Source organism: Tyto alba, unplaced genomic scaffold, assembly GCF_018691265.1.
Source record: "Tyto alba isolate M040663 unplaced genomic scaffold, T.alba_DEE_v4.0 Super-Scaffold_3, whole genome shotgun sequence".
Lineage (NCBI taxonomy): Eukaryota > Metazoa > Chordata > Aves > Strigiformes > Tytonidae > Tyto > Tyto alba.
In genome coordinates, this window is record NW_024881304.1 from 11,935,318 (window position 1) to 11,953,312 (window position 17,995).

General features: G+C 43.6%; 1 protein-coding gene across 5 annotated transcripts in view; it reads left to right on the top strand.

Moving 5' to 3' along the window:
- Positions 1–17,417, top strand: part of SYNPR (synaptoporin) — a 111,169-nt gene extending 93,752 nt beyond the window's left edge. For all 5 annotated transcript variants that reach the window (XM_042799367.1, XM_042799368.1, XM_042799370.1 and 2 more), the window contains 3 exons: positions 4,899–5,097; positions 14,620–14,811; positions 15,636–17,417. In XM_042799367.1, the coding sequence (XP_042655301.1) occupies positions 4,899–5,097; positions 14,620–14,811; positions 15,636–15,902 (658 nt within the window). In that variant the 3' untranslated portion in view covers positions 15,903–17,417. The remainder of the gene's footprint in view (positions 1–4,898; positions 5,098–14,619; positions 14,812–15,635) is intronic.
- The last annotated feature ends 578 nt before the right edge of the window (positions 17,418–17,995 follow it).

Genomic DNA, 17,995 nt, shown 5'->3' on the forward strand with positions numbered 1-17,995 from the left:
CCCAATGAAATGATAATAGATCTTTTGATTCTTGCAACCATGTGTGTGGGTGTTGCAGATTTTGCTCAAGCATGTCATAGACAGGTGGGGGGGTGGCTTACAAGATGCTATTTTCAGAAAATAGGACAACCTGCCAAAACAGATAGATTTTTTGCCCGTTTTTCCCCATGTCCTAGTAAAGGAGTGGAGAAACACTAAACCCCCATTGAGAATTTTTGGAGGAAGAACTTTATCTGTTATTTATTAATCCAGGCACCGATCAAGGTCCAGGAGAGGAAATCTGTGCTGGTTCATCAATAATACTTGAGCACATACTTGCTGTTAATTGCATGTTCTGTTGGTTTCAAATCTAAGCCATGAGTGCATTGCTAAAGGGGGAGGTTTTCTGAGTCAGAGAAGATTAGATCACTTGGTGCATACTCTCCTGCTTTGGCTCTTCTGTGTCTGCTGGTAGAGTGGGACATGAGACAAGATGGGTCTTTGAGTCGGTTGGCTCTGACCATTTTTGTGCTCAAAGATCATCAGGTAGACTAGGCTGCTCAAAAAAAAAAAGAGGGACTGTAATTAAAAGCAAAACATGGCTTTAATATTACACTAAGGAAGTTCAAGAAGAAAAGGCAACTTCACATTTACGTGGAGAGAGCACAGCTTCTGCTCCCCCACGCACATGTAACAGCTGTAGCTTTGTTCAGCATGTCTGGCTCCATGTATTGTTTTCAGAGCAGGGGTAATTAGTGTCTGAAAATGTAGCTTCTCTTTGCTATTGTGGAACAATGTAAAAATCCTTTTTTTCAGTGTAAAACATTCCTGCCCTCCTCTGATCTTGTCAAACTAGACAATATAGCTGTCTTGTCATCATATTTCCCACTGCAATGGAAGGTTTGCCAAATGGTAGAAGAAACCTCAGAAGCCCTTAATTACTGTGACTTCATCAGTGAAACTTGACTGCCTTTGGTGGACTTGCTTCAGATTCAAGTGAGTTTGAGGGAATTCAGACCTGGATGGCTTGGCAATGGTGGCTGTTGTTTGCAAACAGACTCAGCAGGCAAAGGGGATGGTGTCAGTAGCAATGAGCAGCGAGGCTGACCTTAGCACTGCTCTGCTGAGTGGTGGGTGCAAGGTCACATTCCTGAGTCATCAGCTTTATTTCTGAATTAATAACAGTACTCAGTGCAATACAAGGCAAAAAGCACTGTCCAGCTCATTTTTGGAGGAACTTAAGGGGGAGAGGTTTTTCATCATTTTTTTCCCTAATTAGGTATATTTATTACTGAAGTGTTCCTTATCTGCACTGTCCATCAATCAGTGAAAATCACTTCTGCTAATGCAGCCCAACAGTATTGCTCAGATGCTGACAAAGTGCAAAGGGCATGATTGCAAAGGGTCACTCTTGGGACTCCTGATTTTGTTTAGGAAATGAGAGGCAAAGGAGAAAGGTAAGGGTGGTGCTGGAGATAAAAACAGCAGGACACTGGCCAAGACTGACTTGAACAAAAAGATGAGGTATAAAGAATGAGAGATAAGAAAAGATGAAAGAAGAATAAGTCACAAGGAACTAAAAGGCAGAACAGGTAGAACTGCATCAAAAGTGGGAGGCAGAGGCAGTTAATTTCTTGTGAGTCATCACGAAGCCATCCTGCCCCCAGAAAGGCTGACTTAGCAACATCAGTGGAAAAATCAGAGCTTTCCCTCTGAGATGCCATTCCAGATCAAAGAGGTTTCGATTAGTAAAACTGGATTTTCTGTCACTGATCTTCCCTTGCTTTAAAGAAACTTTTCAAATGCCTCTTGTGAAGTCAGCATCCACCCTAACCACCCCAGGGCTTGGCTCACTCACCTCTCTTTCCTGCCACGTGTCCTCTTCCAGGGCCTGAGTCATGGTCTATTTTGGGGCCCTTTGCACAACTGAGATCTCAGTTGTTTGGGCAGAGGTGAGGTGGCCACAAGAGGCACCAATTACTGCACATTCTCTTAGAGGCTAGGGAAATCTAAAAAGAAAAGCAAGTGAATAAAAACAACTTGATGGAAGAAGGCTCTGTGATCTGGAATCCCTGACAGATGCTTGGCCACAAAAGCACTGCTGGGAAGATGCGAGATGTTAGTATAATATATGAACATTTTCTCTGGCTGATGATTCAGAACTAAAGTACAGTCAAGCAAACGGGGAATGCAAAAAGGAAAGTGGTCTCAGTTGCTTTACCATGTTTCATAAAGGCTGGTGTGTTGTTGGTGATTAGACAGGATGGGGCTGTGGTGACTGAGGCCCATTGGAGGTGCAGTGGTGAGCAGCAACTCCTGGTCTAAAACTTGACAGAAGCATTCCTTAAGGTATTTCATCTTTGGTATGTGCAGGAGTTTGAACTGTTACTTACAACACCATGCATTGCTCAGTGTGCTATTTCAGGACTCCAGGGGAGAAAAAAAGCCCACCATCCTAAAGACGTGTTTTACACGATAAAATGCATGCAGAATTGCCTTGTTCTTTTTTTTTTTTCCCTCAACACAATTGCATTGTATTTAACGTAGCTCAGCTCAATTCCACAGTGTCTGTGAAAGCAATGTGAGGGCCAGAGCAATTCTTTAAAGCCTATTTGCAGTGTGAGGTGGTAACATAAAAACGTGGAGCTCCCACCATCCCAGCAAAGCCTGGCTTTCCCAGCGAGGGGCCAAGCCTTTGCACTGTGCTCAGCTGGAAAAGGATGTGTTTGTATGTGAACATTATGTGATTCTTTATTGAAAAAGCATCCTTTTCCAATATATAGGAGTATGGCAGTGGGGGAGACGGTAGAATTGCACCACCACAACAGCAGCAGGGCCCTTCAAAGGCAGCTGTGGCACCTGAGCGTGGCTGTTTAAACGCGGCAAATGTGGTCACTTATTTAAGAACCAGAAAATGCTACTTAAGCATTTGGTGGTTTGAGAGGGGAAAAGAAAAAAAAGAATTAAAGCCCCCAACCTTGACGGCCTTTGTGCTGAGTTGCAAAGTCTGGGCTGACAGGGAGACCCTGGGTCTGTCAGTGGCTGGGAGCACGGGGTGGTCCCCAGCCCTGGCTCTGCACACCATCGCAGGTGTCCCATGGGCTGGGTGGGAGGTGAAACATGGCTTGAACCCAGCTGCAAGCCCTGGAGAGGAGACCTGAAGAGGAGCAGGAGCGCAGCCTCTGGCTGCACAGCACTGCATTCCCCTGGGGAAAGAGGGATGGGGCCAAACTTCTTACTGATCCAGAGCCCCGCAGAGGCTGTTGCTGTTTTCAAGGGGTTTTGAGTCAGGTTCCTGGTTTCATTCTGTGTCAGTACAGCACCCAAGCAGCTGTGCATGAGGGAAGCAGAGAAAGCTTTGTTATCAGACCATGCAAATCATGCATTTCAAATCTTTCCATAATCCTGCTGATGGTTAAAACAAAACCACTTTCTCTCCACGCTTCAAAATTGGCATGAGAGTCACTAGGAAATCTTCCTTCCCCTATTTTCCCCTTCTTTAGGAAAGAACAATAAGCCCTGGCAAAAAGTGTGCATGCAGTGGTGCCAGGAAGCTTTGAAACCAAGTCAGGAAACTCTCTGATCATGAACATTAGAGTCTCTCTCGTGTTCACTTTTCATCAGACTTTGCTGGGTTCATAGGGGAGGCGACTCAGCTGCTGCTCCTCTCCACAATCTAGGCAGATGAGTTTCTTGTTTTCATCCCACTACTACTATAGCGACAGAAGCTCAGGGAAGAAAATGCCTGAGGCAAATAAACGGTGTTATTCATCAACCGCTGATGAAAAGGTTCTGCCTACACGTTCGAGTACATTTGGTTTGGACCAGAAAAAGCAAAAGTCACGCAATCCTCCAACGTCCATTAATCCATCTTCTGTGATTTCTACTGTGGGTACTTTGTTTTCCTCTGGGGACCTAACTTTTTATTTAGTCATATATTCATGGCTGCTGCTGCCGTTGGCTTGCTGTTGCTCACATTAATTGCCCTTCAGCAGAAGAATGTCTCCCAGAAGGCCTCATCCTTTCTCTGCACCAGATCATAACTTCTTTAATTGCTGCTGTTAACTTGCTGCTGACTTCATCCCCTCCACTTGCCCTGCACAGAGCAGAACAGTGTGATCTCTCATTGGGCCCCATGTCCCCAGTGATGCTAATTGGGCCTGCCAAAGTACCCCCTCCAAGCATACCCTTTCTCTTTCTGAATCAGAAATTAAAATTATTACAGCGAAAAAGGGTCTGGCAGGGGCTGCCAGACAGAACCATAAATCCATTAGCTCGATCACTGATGGCAAACGGTGCATGAGTACAAGGTTAGGGCTTTGATTGCTTAAACAAGGGCATGTGGCCTGTTTCTTTGACCCAAGTTGTGTATTTCTGACGCAGCTTGGTTTTAAATGCTTTTAATGTAGAAGCACTTTGTGGCTCACAGCCCTGTGGGCTAACAGCCACAGGTAGCTGTGCACTAGGCAATTTTACACAAGGAAGTCATGAACTTCCAAACATGGGTATCTCCTGGGCTTAGTATAGAGGATAAGACCTGTTTTCTGCCACACTGATTGTAAGAATTCAAGAATCAAATTGTTTCTCATGTTATCCTTTTTCAGTTGTTGCCATGGCAAAGCCCCAGAGAGGAAGGGGGGTTGTACCAAACCATTGGAACATCAACTTTTCTCTGAGATTAACAGATGTGTTCAGGTCTTCAGTCTCATTTAGATGCTCACATGGAAGTAACTTCATGAGTATGAGCAGCTCTGAAGAAGACAGCCCACAAGACTACTTAGAGGGTCAATTCTTCAAGCAGGAGATCAGTGTGCATCAGGGATGAGATAGGGAGACAGAGCAAATGTATTTATATCTTTATTCAGGTAACAGTTTCCTTTTTCTATACTTCATCTGCTGTTCTTTGGGATGTTTTCCAGGTTGCATCAAGTGAATTTCGATGCTCCCACTTGTGAAGGCAAGCACCGAGAAAAGCTCTCCTTGATAGGGGACTTCTCCTCTTCGGCAGAGTTCTTTGTCACCATTGCAGTCTTTGCCTTCCTCTACTCACTGGCCGCCACCGTGGTTTATATCTTCTTCCAGAACAAATACCGTGAAAACAACAGAGGGCCTCTAATTGTAAGTGTACATTTGCAGCGTTTTCAGGCATAGGTCTTAACCTCTTGCTTTTTTGGTGGTTGAGGCTGTGGTGTGGTCTGGGAAATCCAAATGGCCCAATGTCCAAAGCATCTCTGCATTCTCCTGGTTTTTTTAATCTTAATGGTGATTTAAACTTTTAACATCAAGGGTAACAAAAACTATATGTAGGTGGCGCTTAGTCCTAACCTTGTATGTACTTGTGGGATTCCCCACTTGTCTCCCACTGCCTGCAGTGATGATGTTCACACAAGTAATGGACATGTTGCAGAATTGGGGTCCAAGCCATAAAGCTGTGACAGCAGAGCTTCTTCGGTGGGGACAAAAGGGAAGAGGAGATCTTTGGCATCATCCTAGCAGATAAATGAGACCATGTCCCTGACCAAAGCCTAGCCAGGAAGATTTCTATTGCTAGTTACTGCTGGGTTGAGCCGAATTATTTTGCTTTGGAGAATAATTTCACTGGTTTTCCAGTATTACCCTGAGCTCCTAGCATAATTATGACTCTGCGCTGGTTTATGAGGCTCCTCACCTTCCAGGTATCTTTCAATGCACCATCAAGCTGTGGGCATTTGTGCCTTTATTTTTCTTTTTCCTGATTCCTGAAGGCTTGTGGTAAAATTTCAAGTGCTGCTGTGCATTTGTTTTCTTATAAATCAAGATTGTAAAGCCAGTGAGAGCTATTTTGTTCTAGATGTCCATTACCTGTGAGTGTACCACGTGCAGTGATACACCCCCTGGTCTTGCTGGGCAGCTGTGTGCTGATCCCTGCGCTGGAGCTGGGTCAGGTCTCTGCATCTGCGGGACGTAGGGATGCCTCACACTCTCCCTTCCATGGGCAACTCTCTTCTCCATGTCTGCAAGGATAAGGTTACACTAAGGTAGAGGAGATACTTCTCTGAAATCTTGGTGTAATGAGAGCAATCCAAAGGGAAGGTGGGGGGAGTTTGGTGAAGACCGGCGCAAGGAGAGTTAGTTCTGGATTTCAGAAAAATCTAAGGTTTATTACTGTCAGAAAACAGATATTTGGCTGAGACTTGTGCCTTAAGTGACTGAAAGCCACCAGTAAAGAGCATCAGAAAGACATAACAGAAAGGAAAATAAATCACCAGGGCAGAAAGGCTGTACCTGTTAAAGGAAATAACTACAGTAACAGTAAGTAAAAGATTATACTGTAGCAAGGTAATCTTAGCATCACAGGTTTTTGAGGGAAAGATTTTCCTGCTGCAATGAGATGTGAGTTGTTTTATTTAAGTTTGCATAATTCAAAGCTGATGAATTGTTACAGAAGGAAAAATTCTCATTCCACATCAAAGGAAATGAATCCTCTTCCTTTGGGGGTTATTAGGACCTTTCCTCTCTCCCTAGAAAATGGTGAGGAAAGGAGGGGAAATCTTCATAAGGGAGAGATGCAACAAGCAAGATAAAGGGGTCTCTACAGAAAGAGTAAATAAATAGTGCCTCGCTTCTGCTTGATTCAGTTGATGTCAAGTAATATATAATTTCAAACTGCCTCATCAAATAATTAGTTTCAGAGATCTGCCATTTTTATGTTCTTGAGGAAAATAATTCTTTCTTCTGACCAACCACATTATCCTGTGTAGCAATAGAAAAAGAGAAGAGAAGAAATAGTACTAATATACCAGATTATGATGTGGCTGTTTGCCATCGTCCAGGATTTTCCTGATACAGCTGCTGCAGTCACATTTGTCACAGGATGCACAGTGCAATCCACTACAGCATTAATGTGGCACTGATTTAATTTGTTCTGTGTAATGGATTGTAATTAAATCTACATGTTAAATTTAACCAGTGTCTGTTACCAAAGCCTCCGTTTATAATTTCCCGGTCTTTAAACCAAGCTTAAATGACTTTATCTGTTCAGAATATAATGATGTTTCTGAGTTTGTCCTACAGCAGAAGCAGCTCCTGCTGGTGAGTGCTGTTGGACGTGGCTGAAGGTTATGCTCAGTATATGCCTGCCAGGAGGGGAGTCCTGTCTGCCCCAGCCACACACTCCAGCATCTCCTTTGCACTGCCAGCTCTGTTGTGTTGGGTATTTTTAGAAAAAAAAAAAAAAAAAAGCCTTTTTCACCTGGACCACATCTTTGCTTGTCTCCCCTGAGGCTGCCCGGTGCAATGATTGCAGCACAACAGCCTGACTGGGTCATGGTGTGAGTCCTACTGTGCAGTGGAGATGCAGAGAAAATGCAGAGCCCCAGGCAGGGAAAAAGCAAGCAGCTGTAGCCAGGAGGAATTCAAGGGTCAAGGGAAACTCAGAGTGAAAACCAGCTTCCCACGGCTGCGGGCCTCAACCAAGGGATGCAGCGCCCTGTGCAAAGGAGGCAGGCGACGCGTCCTCCAGCTCCAGGCAGATGCTGCACTGAGCTGACGTATCCAGCAAGATCACACGTATATCAGATCAGATGTGTGAGTATGTCTCATCTCTGAGATTGTTCATCCCAAAGACAAGTGCTGCAGAAATCTGAGGTGCTTTGTGCACGCCTGAGTCCAGCCAGCAGTCCCCAGCACGTGTCGGTGCAGGAGGCTCCTTCTTTGTCACCAGGTGGGATTGGTGTGTCAGGCACCATTTCCAGACTACCATTTTTTTACCTCTTAGTGAAGAGTTAGATGATGATAGTTTCATCTGTCTTTGCTTCTGCTGGAGTGCCTGATCAAAATTTCATATTTAAAACCATTCCCATTTTAAGCCCTGTACTTCCTCTTGGCTTGATATTTGCTCAGTCTGGGATGACATCTGCCTTTAAGCAGCACCTTCTCAGAGCTGGCTGCCTTTCCTCCTGACAAATTTTCAGGATTTGAAAAATGAGTGTGACAGGAGAAGTGGAGAAAGTAAAAAAAAAAACTTTCACTTGAAATTTAAAAATATTTTTTCAAAAAACCCTTGCACAGGCAGTCAGAGCACCATTAATGCATTACCAACTTGCAGTGGCCTGACTGGATGCAGAGTATATGATTATAAAGAATTTAATGACCACTAAGTCACGTGAAACTCTCAGAGAAAATTTCAGTCACAAATGTTTCAAGGTTACCTTGTTTTTACAGATATAGGGAAACCCAACTGCATGTACTGAGATCTCATCAAAGTGCCACTTTAACTGTAGAAAAATATTTTAACGCTCAGTGTGAAGTGAGATATCATGGCAAGGAAATATTTCCAGTAGGAGAGGCCGTTTACTCCTTCCACAGCTGTTTGGATGGCACTGACTTGTTTTATCCACTGTTCAGTAAGCCATGTCTGTTACTAACGTTGCCTGTCAGGTTTTGGGGATAAAATTCTCCCATTTGGTTGCACAAGGCCCTGGTTGTGTTACTGATCTGTGATGGAGGTGGGAGTCTGCCCTTCCCAGCGGGCTAGCAGCAGCGGGCCCTTGCCATGTGTGCCCTCCACTTGCCTTGCTGCTTCCACGGAGAGATCATTCAGCAGGGCTTATTATAGATAGATAAACCTCAGAGGTGACCTTGGATTCCCAATTCCTAAAGGAACAAGGAGCAATTTACCTGGGATTAAATACCTAATAGGCATGTGCAACGTATTTGAGCTCTGCAAACCACAGCTGTGATTTTAATTTCGTTGCAAACTCCCGCCTGATGCATGTGTACAGCGAGGAGCTGGGGGCATTGCTGGTTTGCAATAAAAGCGGAGACGGGCTGCACCTGGGACTGCCACCCCAAGCACCTCTGTCTCGATGCCCTGCTTCAGATCTGTATGTTTGCAGCTGCTTGCAAGCAGAGAGTAACCAACTTAACCCTTAGCCCTGGGCTAAAGTTTTAGGGGATCAGGGGTAGATGCTTCCATGTATCTCTCAAGTGGGAAAACGAAGGAAAGGCTAGTCATGGTCAATGTGTATCAGTACCCGTCACTCAGATTTCTTACTTTTTCCGTAGTTTCTATACCCCCTATGTACTGTACTCCATTTAAAACCCATACTCTTCAGATTTGTATGTGGGAAGTTATAGATCAGCCATGAAAAAACACATATATTCATGTATAAAAGTAAATCACTTTATTAGTATTCCAATCAATTAATACAAAAGTATAAGATTATTTAGCCAAAAAGAAGTGACTGACATAGCCCCAAAAAGAGATATTTAATTTTTATAGTGATTACTCGATAATGTAATTCTTACAGTGCATAAAGATGCTTACATGTAAGAAGATGAAATCATTCCTTTGCATCTGTAGTTCTGTGAATAACCACATTAAGCAGAAAGGCATTTGCTTCTTTACATATGTTGTGGACCAAGTGAGTTAAGTACACTCCTAGTCTGCCCTTTTGAGTTGTCTTTGATTAAACATGTTTTATTTCCTCCCTTTTGTCCAGCTTTCTAGAAAATAGATAGGAAAAAGAGTCATCTGTAAAAACAAAGACTGAATCCTTTGCAGTTAAAAAAATGGAATTATGAATAACCTGACTAGTTCTTTGCATTTCAAAGAGCTGCTTCAGCCTACTGTGGTCATTTCCTTTTTGAAACATAAGCCGTGGTGATCTTGCTGTACACGCTGGTGCCTCCCAAAGGGCTCTGCATGTCCAAGCCAGAATCAAGCTTGCAAGGCCATACAACATTGCAAGAAGCACGTAAATTCTTTCAAAGCTTCATTCAGCAGAAAATTTTGGGTGGGACCTTGTTCAAACCAAGAAAGATGCCACTGTAGGAGGGCGTTTGCTGCCTGCAGCAACCTGCTGTTGGCTACTTTCCTGGGCTGGGGCCAGGGCTGTGGCTCTTGCTGGGTTGGTTCTTGAATTTTTAGGTTGGCTGTGGTGGTGAAAACAAATCCTCAGAGTGGTTTGCCCCTTCTGGGGTAAAGAAATCTCCCTCTGCTCCTGCGCGGCTGTCCGTGGAACCCTATTGTCAGTGTTGCTGGGCTGGACAAGCTCTGGCTGGGAGGGTTTATAGGCTTCAGCGTTTGAGGAGTTGCTCCCTTTTATGCTGTAAATGTACAAGAGAGTTTTGTCGAATGAAAAGGTTTTGTAGCATGAGCATTAGTGGATGGAAACACTTCAGGCGAGGCACTGAAAGCCCTGTGTGGAAGACAGTTACGGGGTCAGCAGCTGTGCTTCGGTGAGGGAGGAGGGAGCGGGAGCACGGCAGGGATGCCAGGTGCCCTCCAGCCAGGCCAGAGCTCAAGTGTCGCACAGTTTCAAACTTAACAGCCCAGGGCTGTGTCCTGGTTTCAGCTGGGATAGAGTTAATTCTCATTTAGTAGCTGGTACAGTGTGTTTTGGATTTAGTGTGAGAATAACGCTGAATACAGGCTGATGTTATAATTGTTGCTAAGTAGTGCTTATCCTAAGTTAAGGATTTTTCAATTTGCCCATGCACTGCAAGTGAGGAGGTAAACAAGAAGCTGGGAGAGCATGGCCAGGAGAGCTGACCCAAACTAGCCAAAGGGATATTCCATACCATAGAATGTCACACCCAGTATATAAGTTGGGGGGAGATGTCTGGAAGGGTGGATCGCTGCTTGGGGACTGTCTGGGTGTTGGTCAGCAGGTGGTGAGCAATTGCATTGTGTATCACTTGGTTTTGTTCTTTTCTTCCTTTGGTTTTATTTCTGTCACTTTTTTTATATCCCTTTTCATTACAATCATAATGATTATTGTGGTTTATTATTATTATTTTTAGTTTAGTTATGAAACTGTTTGTATTTCAACCCACAAGTTTTACTTTTTTTTTTTTTTCCCGACTCTCCTCCTCATCCCATTGGGGCGGGGGGAGGAGAGAGCGAGTGGCTCCGTGGTGCTTAGTTGCCAGCTGGGCCCAAACCACAACAGATCATTGTGCCAAACTTGGACCACGGTGGCTGGGAGGGAGAGCAGTGCACAGAGCGTGCACGGGGACACGTGTTGCAGCGCTCCAGGGGTTGCTGAAGCCACCAACCCACTCAGAGCAGTCAAAACGTGTCCCCTTTCCCAGCGAGCAAGCAGGTTCTGCAGATGCTTTTGGCTGGGTGAGATTACACTGGGCGATCTAAAACTGTGCTTGGGAGACTTAAGCAACTGTAAGTGGCTGCCCCCTCCAAAGGCAGGCATTTTGCAAAAGTCAGTGTCTTGATAGCAAGGAGAAATGTTTCAGTCACCGTGAAAAGAAAGGCATTCACAGTTCTATTCTAAAACATAAAATATATAAAATTGTTCCAAGTAAGCATTTTTGGCAAACTCAGTAATAGCAAGTTTCAGCTTGAAAAAGGCAGCAAGAAATATTTTTTTTTTGTTACACATACTTCAGGATCTTAAAAACTCCCTCCTTGGATATTCAGCATATTTTAAATCTTGTTTTCTGCTTTCTCCTACATGTTCTTATTTTGCCTCCCTCCCAAAGGCACCTGTAGGCAGACCAAAGTATCTCAGCTGAGATCTGAGAAAGAAACTTCGCAATTAGGAGTATAGCGTAACTGTACAACAATACACACCGAAGAGATCTGTAGACACCATTTCAAGACGGCAACTACAAAAATTACTTTGTTCCAAAGGAAAAAAAAAAACAACCACCCATGCTATGAGGATATTAAACATTCAAATGCAAGCTTTGTTTTAGTATGCAGACACTCTGGCTTTAATTACCAAGGAGAAATTCCCCAGATAGACATTAAGCCACAGAACAGCTTAGCTTGAAATTCACTTTTATTTTCAGCATGTCATTATCTTGTAACTCTGTTCCACCCAGAGCTGTGAAAATGTTCAGCCAGAAATCCAAACCCACTTGAAAACAAGAGGTTCAAGTTCCAGCCAAAGCTGAAGGTTAGCAAAGATTCAAAATAAATAGGAAGACACAAGTTTGCTCTAGTCATATATTTTGCTCCTTGCACAGCACAGAGGAGATGGAACATCCTCCAAGAGCCCGAGTTCGGCCATGTAGCCTTGGTGAGAGCACCTGCTGAAAAAATCCTGGTGTTTCATTAGCCTTTCTGTCCTGTCTCTCTGACAAGCTGCTGGTCAGCTGCGTGGTTTCTTCTCCGAGTCCCACTGGGCCATCTTGCCCTTTTGGCTCGCTGTGTTTCTTGCACCCAGCCAGACTTTACAGATTTGGGGAGTTCCTGTATAAAAGGACTGATCCCAGGAGAGGGGACCCTTTCCACAAGGCTCTGATCTGCGCTCAGATAGGGGGATTTGTGGCAGAGAGGGCAGGATCCGGCAAGGTTAGGCTTGTGTGGACACCCTGGTGCAGGGGAGCAGAGGAAGTCGGCTGGAAGATGGGGTGAGATGGAGAAGACAAGACCTGAGAAATAACCTGAAATACTTAGTCCCTTTAGGACCAGCCCCTCAACTGCACAGTGCTATTGGATGTTCCTAGCAGTACTTTAGAGCCCAAGACATAAGCTACTAGCAATTAGAATAAGGGACTCTTGCAGATTGCAGTCATTTGTGCCAGGAGTTGTGCAGATGCCTCAGCAACATGGGGTCAGGATCTGTGAGCTCGACAGCAGGTCTGAACCCCTGCTGCTGTCACCTGCCCAAAGAACTTTGCTCACTTTTAAAACTTCCTTCTTTTTAGCAAGTTTAAGCTCCTACATTGTGTTAGTTTTGGTCAGTTTGTTTGCTTCAAATTTCTACCTACCGTTATGCATTTATTTCATTGTTATCGCCAATGCACTGATTGCAGAGTTTGATTCAACTTGCAAAATCTAAAAGTGTGGTGGCATTGAGAGAGAATTGCTTGTCATTTTAAAAATGTATTCCTCAAAACTCTGGTGTGTCCTTGTCTACTGTGTCAATCAGAACCTATTATGGGGGCTTGGCATCCAGGTAGGTAACATGTTAAGCCTCGTAGCAAGTAAGGAGCATATCCTATCATTATCCACAGCTCAGTGAATATCCGGCGTTTCTACCAGTTGGAATTTTTAGGAAATGTTTGCAATTGAACTGTTGCCTCTGGGAGTCCATTTCTCACTCAGTTACTGCTAGGACATATAAGATACAATAATTTATTTTGCTGAAAATCTCCCTGAGAAGAAAAAACTACTCTGGGCTAAATGCCTCTGCCTACCCAGAGTCTCTGGGTGTTCAGATAGTTGTCAGCTCCTGGGCTTCATGCTCTTCAGGAGAGCCCATTTGGGCAACGTGAAGGGAGGTCAGAGAAACTCAAAGCTCAGTGTTAGACATGGGCCTGCAGAAAACAAATTGTGGCACTGTTAAAAGAGGAGGATGTATCCTTTGGGAAAGCATCCAAGCACAGTTAATTTAATCCCATCTGCATGAGCAGAGAAATCCTTTGTTCGTGACTCGGTTGTGCGGCTGGCTTATTGACTGGTGCCTCTTCCATCGTGATGGAGGCTCGTGTCCTCCGTCCCTGCCGTGCCCCGGAGAGCTCTTTCCCCAGATGTCACATGTGCTTGTAGAAGAGTAGAATGGTGTTTCCTGGGGATCAGTTACTTCTTTGGATAGCAACCCAAAACACTGTATTCTTAATAAACATTTTCTCTTCCTTCCATGTACACCTTTACTTTGTAAGGGGGAAGGGGAAGCGGCCCCCATGGGAGGTGGGATATCAAGACGCAGCAATGCAGTTAGTGGTATGTTAGACTTTGGCACCTCTACCATCTGTTGTGGGCTGACAGATGGGATGAAATATGACAGCAGAAAGGCTCTTCTGTTTTAGCAAGACACAAGAAAGCTTGCAAAATCACACCTCCTCCCTCCTTTCCCCCCAAACCCACACAACAACAGTGTCACTTGGCCACTTGTTCTGGCTAAGACAAGGAGAAGTTTATGCCTGTGTGTGCTCCTGAGAGTCTTTAGAGGGAAAAGTGAGCAGAGTGGTTCAGAGCAGAGCTGCTCGGAGGTGCTGGATCCTGGAGGGACCGCCATCCCTTCTCTCTTTTCTCATGGATGGAAATTAGGAACAAATGCTATACCAGGACAGAGAGGAGCTGGGGAGTCTCTGTGCTTGGCAAGTCTTGCTGTTTATTTGTTCACTTGTGATAATTAGTGGCTGCACGGCTTGTGCAGCAGGGACATTTGGCCTTACCTGTAGCTGGTGAGAAAACTCCTCATCTGGTAGCTGAGGATTAGCCAGTTTGAGGTTCTCTCTGAGAATGTGCCACAGACGGAAACGCTTCCTATCAGAAACCCACCCTGGCTGTCTGTAGGAGCACACGAGGTGAGAGCCAGCCCTCGGGAGGGCCCAGCCCCTTTCCAAGCATCTATATTTTTTAATTGATCCCAATTCATCAGCCAGGTGCTGTGACCAGCCACATTTCCAAGGCAGCCTAGCATCCTGGGTGCCGGCCACACGCCTGTGGGAATCTGGCCCTGATGTCAGAGATGCAAATGACAGCAGAAGGGCTCTGCCCCGTAAGACACCTGAAGCACTTCTGAAAAGTAACTCTAAGTGATGACAGTAATCACAACTTTCCACGAAATAACAAGCTCTTGTTTTTTCTCTCCTCTGACACAAGCTTTCAGTTTTCTGGTGATTTTTAATATTTTTTCTTCCCAACGGACACACCAGTATAATGCTTCTAACTAATTTGTCTTTTAGGATTTCATTGTGACAGTGGTCTTCTCATTCTTGTGGCTAGTGGGCTCATCTGCTTGGGCTAAAGGACTGTCAGATGTAAAGATTGCAACCGACCCAGACGAAGTGCTGTTACTGATGTCTGCCTGCAAACAGCAGTCCAACAAATGCTTGCCCGTTCACAGCCCTGTTATGTCAAGCCTCAACACTTCGGTTGTGAGTGACTTTGATTACTACTTTTCACCCTTACCTTGCAAACGTATTTTCATCTCTTTTACCCGTCTATTGGCCTAAATTGGCTGGTGTAAACCAGTTAGCTGAAATAATTTAATTGGAAGTATAGTCTTGCTTCAGGGAAAGGCAGAGTGTGACTCATGACAGCTATCTGCTGGGGAGCAGCGGTGGGATGAGCATGCAGGGTTGGACATGGAGAAAGCAAAGTGTCTGTCCAAGTGCATTGGTTGGCCTGTCTGCTTTTAACTTGCTAACTGCAACGCTTTTGAAGAGGGGTCTGTACACTCCTTTAGGAAGAAAAGAGGGTTTTGCCTTACAGATTCCTTTGAAAATCCTCAGGAAAACCCAACATAAAATTGGTCTTCAGAATGTTTAAAAAAAAACCAAAACAGCCAACTGACCAAAAAACTAAAAAAACCCCAAACAAACAAACAAAAAGAAAAAACTCATAAACCCTCCAGGCCAGCTGACCCATTAATATCTCTCTTTTTAATTATTTTCTTTCAATTTTATCTTTCCACAGCTTCTTTAAACTAGATTATGTTTTCAAACAAAAAAATGTTTTGGCCTAAAAGATCAACCTATTTTTGGAAGCAAAAAGGATAACAGATCCCTTATGAGCTACAGATAAGGGAGGTGAATTTGGGAATTTGCTCCAAAGCTGAGAAAATTGTCCATCAGGTTTTGGGAGAAGGATGGACTGAGAGCAGCTTTGACTTCTCCCAGGACCGTGCAGGGTCCATAACATTGGGCTGGGCTGTGAGACCACGGCTGCCAGGTGACGAGCTCCTCTTCTCCCCACCTAGGTCTTTGGCTTCTTGAACTTTATCCTCTGGGCAGGCAACATTTGGTTTGTGTTTAAGGAGACGGGCTGGCATTCCTCGGGCCAGCGGCACCCTCCAGACACCATGGAGAAGCAGTCCAGCAGCTACAACCAAGGTGGCTACAACCAAGACAGCTACGGGCCAGCCGGTGGCTACAACCAGCCAGGTTCCTATGGCCAGGTGGGTGAATATGGCCAGTCCCAGAGCTATGGCCAGAGTGGGCCAACCTCCTTTGCTAATCAAATTTAGGGTTCACGCAGCACAAGCTCTTGTATCCCTCCCGTGTAGAGAGTTTAACAGGTCTCAAGTTTCAGCAGCACCAGATTTTTAAGGGTTTTACATAAATTAATACTACAACATGGTGTTTAATGTCAGTTGAAGATCTAAGCCTACCTCCTGAGGCAGATGGGAGGTGGCCAGTGGGCTGGAGTTGGCCTTTTTTTCCCTGATTCGCCAGATACAGGGGATGTGCTCATCGCACGTGAAGACCTGGAGTCAATGTTGTAGTATGTACTGTAGAGATAACTTTATGGTAGTTTTGTATGTGTTAAGATGGTAGAAGCATTTTGTAGCCTCAAGTCTGTAGTATTTATTATGCATAATATAATTGAATTTCCTTCTGCATTTTGGTGAAAAACAAAAGTGTTTTACTATTATTTCTACAAATTAATCTGTATATCCATGCATGTAACATTGCACCTAAATTTTCCGAACTGCCTGTCTGTGACTCTTCAGATCATTTGTTTTGGTTATACCTTTTTGTTTCAGAAAATTTTACTATTATTTCAGTTAACTGTGTCATCTGTAACTTAGTGCATGGATAAGCAGTTTCATACTACCAAATGTCTGGACTGTGTAAATGGAAATTCTCAACTTCTGCCACTACATTTTGTTAAATGTATGTTTAAAAGAAGTATGCATCTTTTATATATTTTGCAGAGTTGAATATATGGCTTACTCAAGTTCTGAATGCTTTGTAACTACAATGTTTTTCCTTGAAATGGCATTCAGTAGTATATATGGTACCTGACCAATGTTTATTCCATTTAACTCAGCTAAGTATTCATTCTATAAATCACTATTTCTATGGATGTTTTGTGAATCTTTTAATGTGAGCTGTGGAGAATAAGGACCAAGTAACTGTGTTATATGTTTACAAAAGTATTTATTTAACTAAGATAACAGAGGTGCAGATATCAGTATACAAAACCATGTGAAAATGCCCTGTTGCTTAATATAGCAAAACATGAAAACCACATGTATTGTTGTGACCTTACAATGCATAAATATCCCTTTTTACCCTCTTATAATAAGAAAACCTTTCTATCTGTGCTGTGTCAAGATTGTTAGATATCCCTCTGTTCTGTCGCTGCTCTGAGCGCTAGCTTGGTGCCACTGGAGAATGTAACTGGATTGACCAAATAACCCAGGCTCAGAGGAACTCATCCTAAAATAGCCAGACCCAAACTTTTAGCCCGTTCAGATTTCTCCCTGGGAAATGCAGCCCTCCCTCACTATAGCATATGGGATGCGTTGAGACAAACAAAAGCCTGAAGCACAATATACTAGTCAAAACTGATCATCTGCATTTCTAAATCAAAGTGTATCGGTATATAATCTTATTGTATGAGCTGTAATGTTGAAAGCATCTTAGCTTAAAACAGCTTAGTCTCTTCTATGATTGTTGTAACCAATTTATGGCTACTCAGTGGATGAATCTATATTGTGATATCTATTTGACCCTAATAAAGTTATTGCATACAATGCATGTTTTCAGAGTATGTTAATATTAAAATGTCACTGCAAAATAACTAAGATAACTATTAAAGGTAAATAACTATTCTATGCTTGACCTTATTGGTCATATTCTTGCTGTTTTCCAACACTTTTATGAGGATGTTTTTAATGTACAGGGGTGTATGACACTTCTACAGACACTTGTCATTAAAGGTCAGTATCACAAGTTAAAAAAAAAAAAAAATTAAAACTGTTCTAATCTAATATCTGCCTGCCTCTCTACCTCTCGTTCCACCTGTCAGTAGGACTAGCCCAGTACTGTACTAACTAGCTCAGTTCTGTGAACTGCTGGAAAGTCATGTTTGAGCTGTAGAGAGGACAAATTGGAATGTCTAAGTGTCCTGGTATTCCAAATGGGAGCAAATTACAGTTTTCTGAGTCAATGAAAAGTGTTACTTTGGTTCTCAATTCTTTTGTTCCATGTTTGGTTTTGATTTGGGTTTGTTGTTGTTGTTGTTGTTTGCTTGTTTATTTTATTTTGTTTTGTTTTGTTTTTAATTTGGAAAAAGTTAGATATAGGCAAGCCAAGAGAAACTGAAACCTGT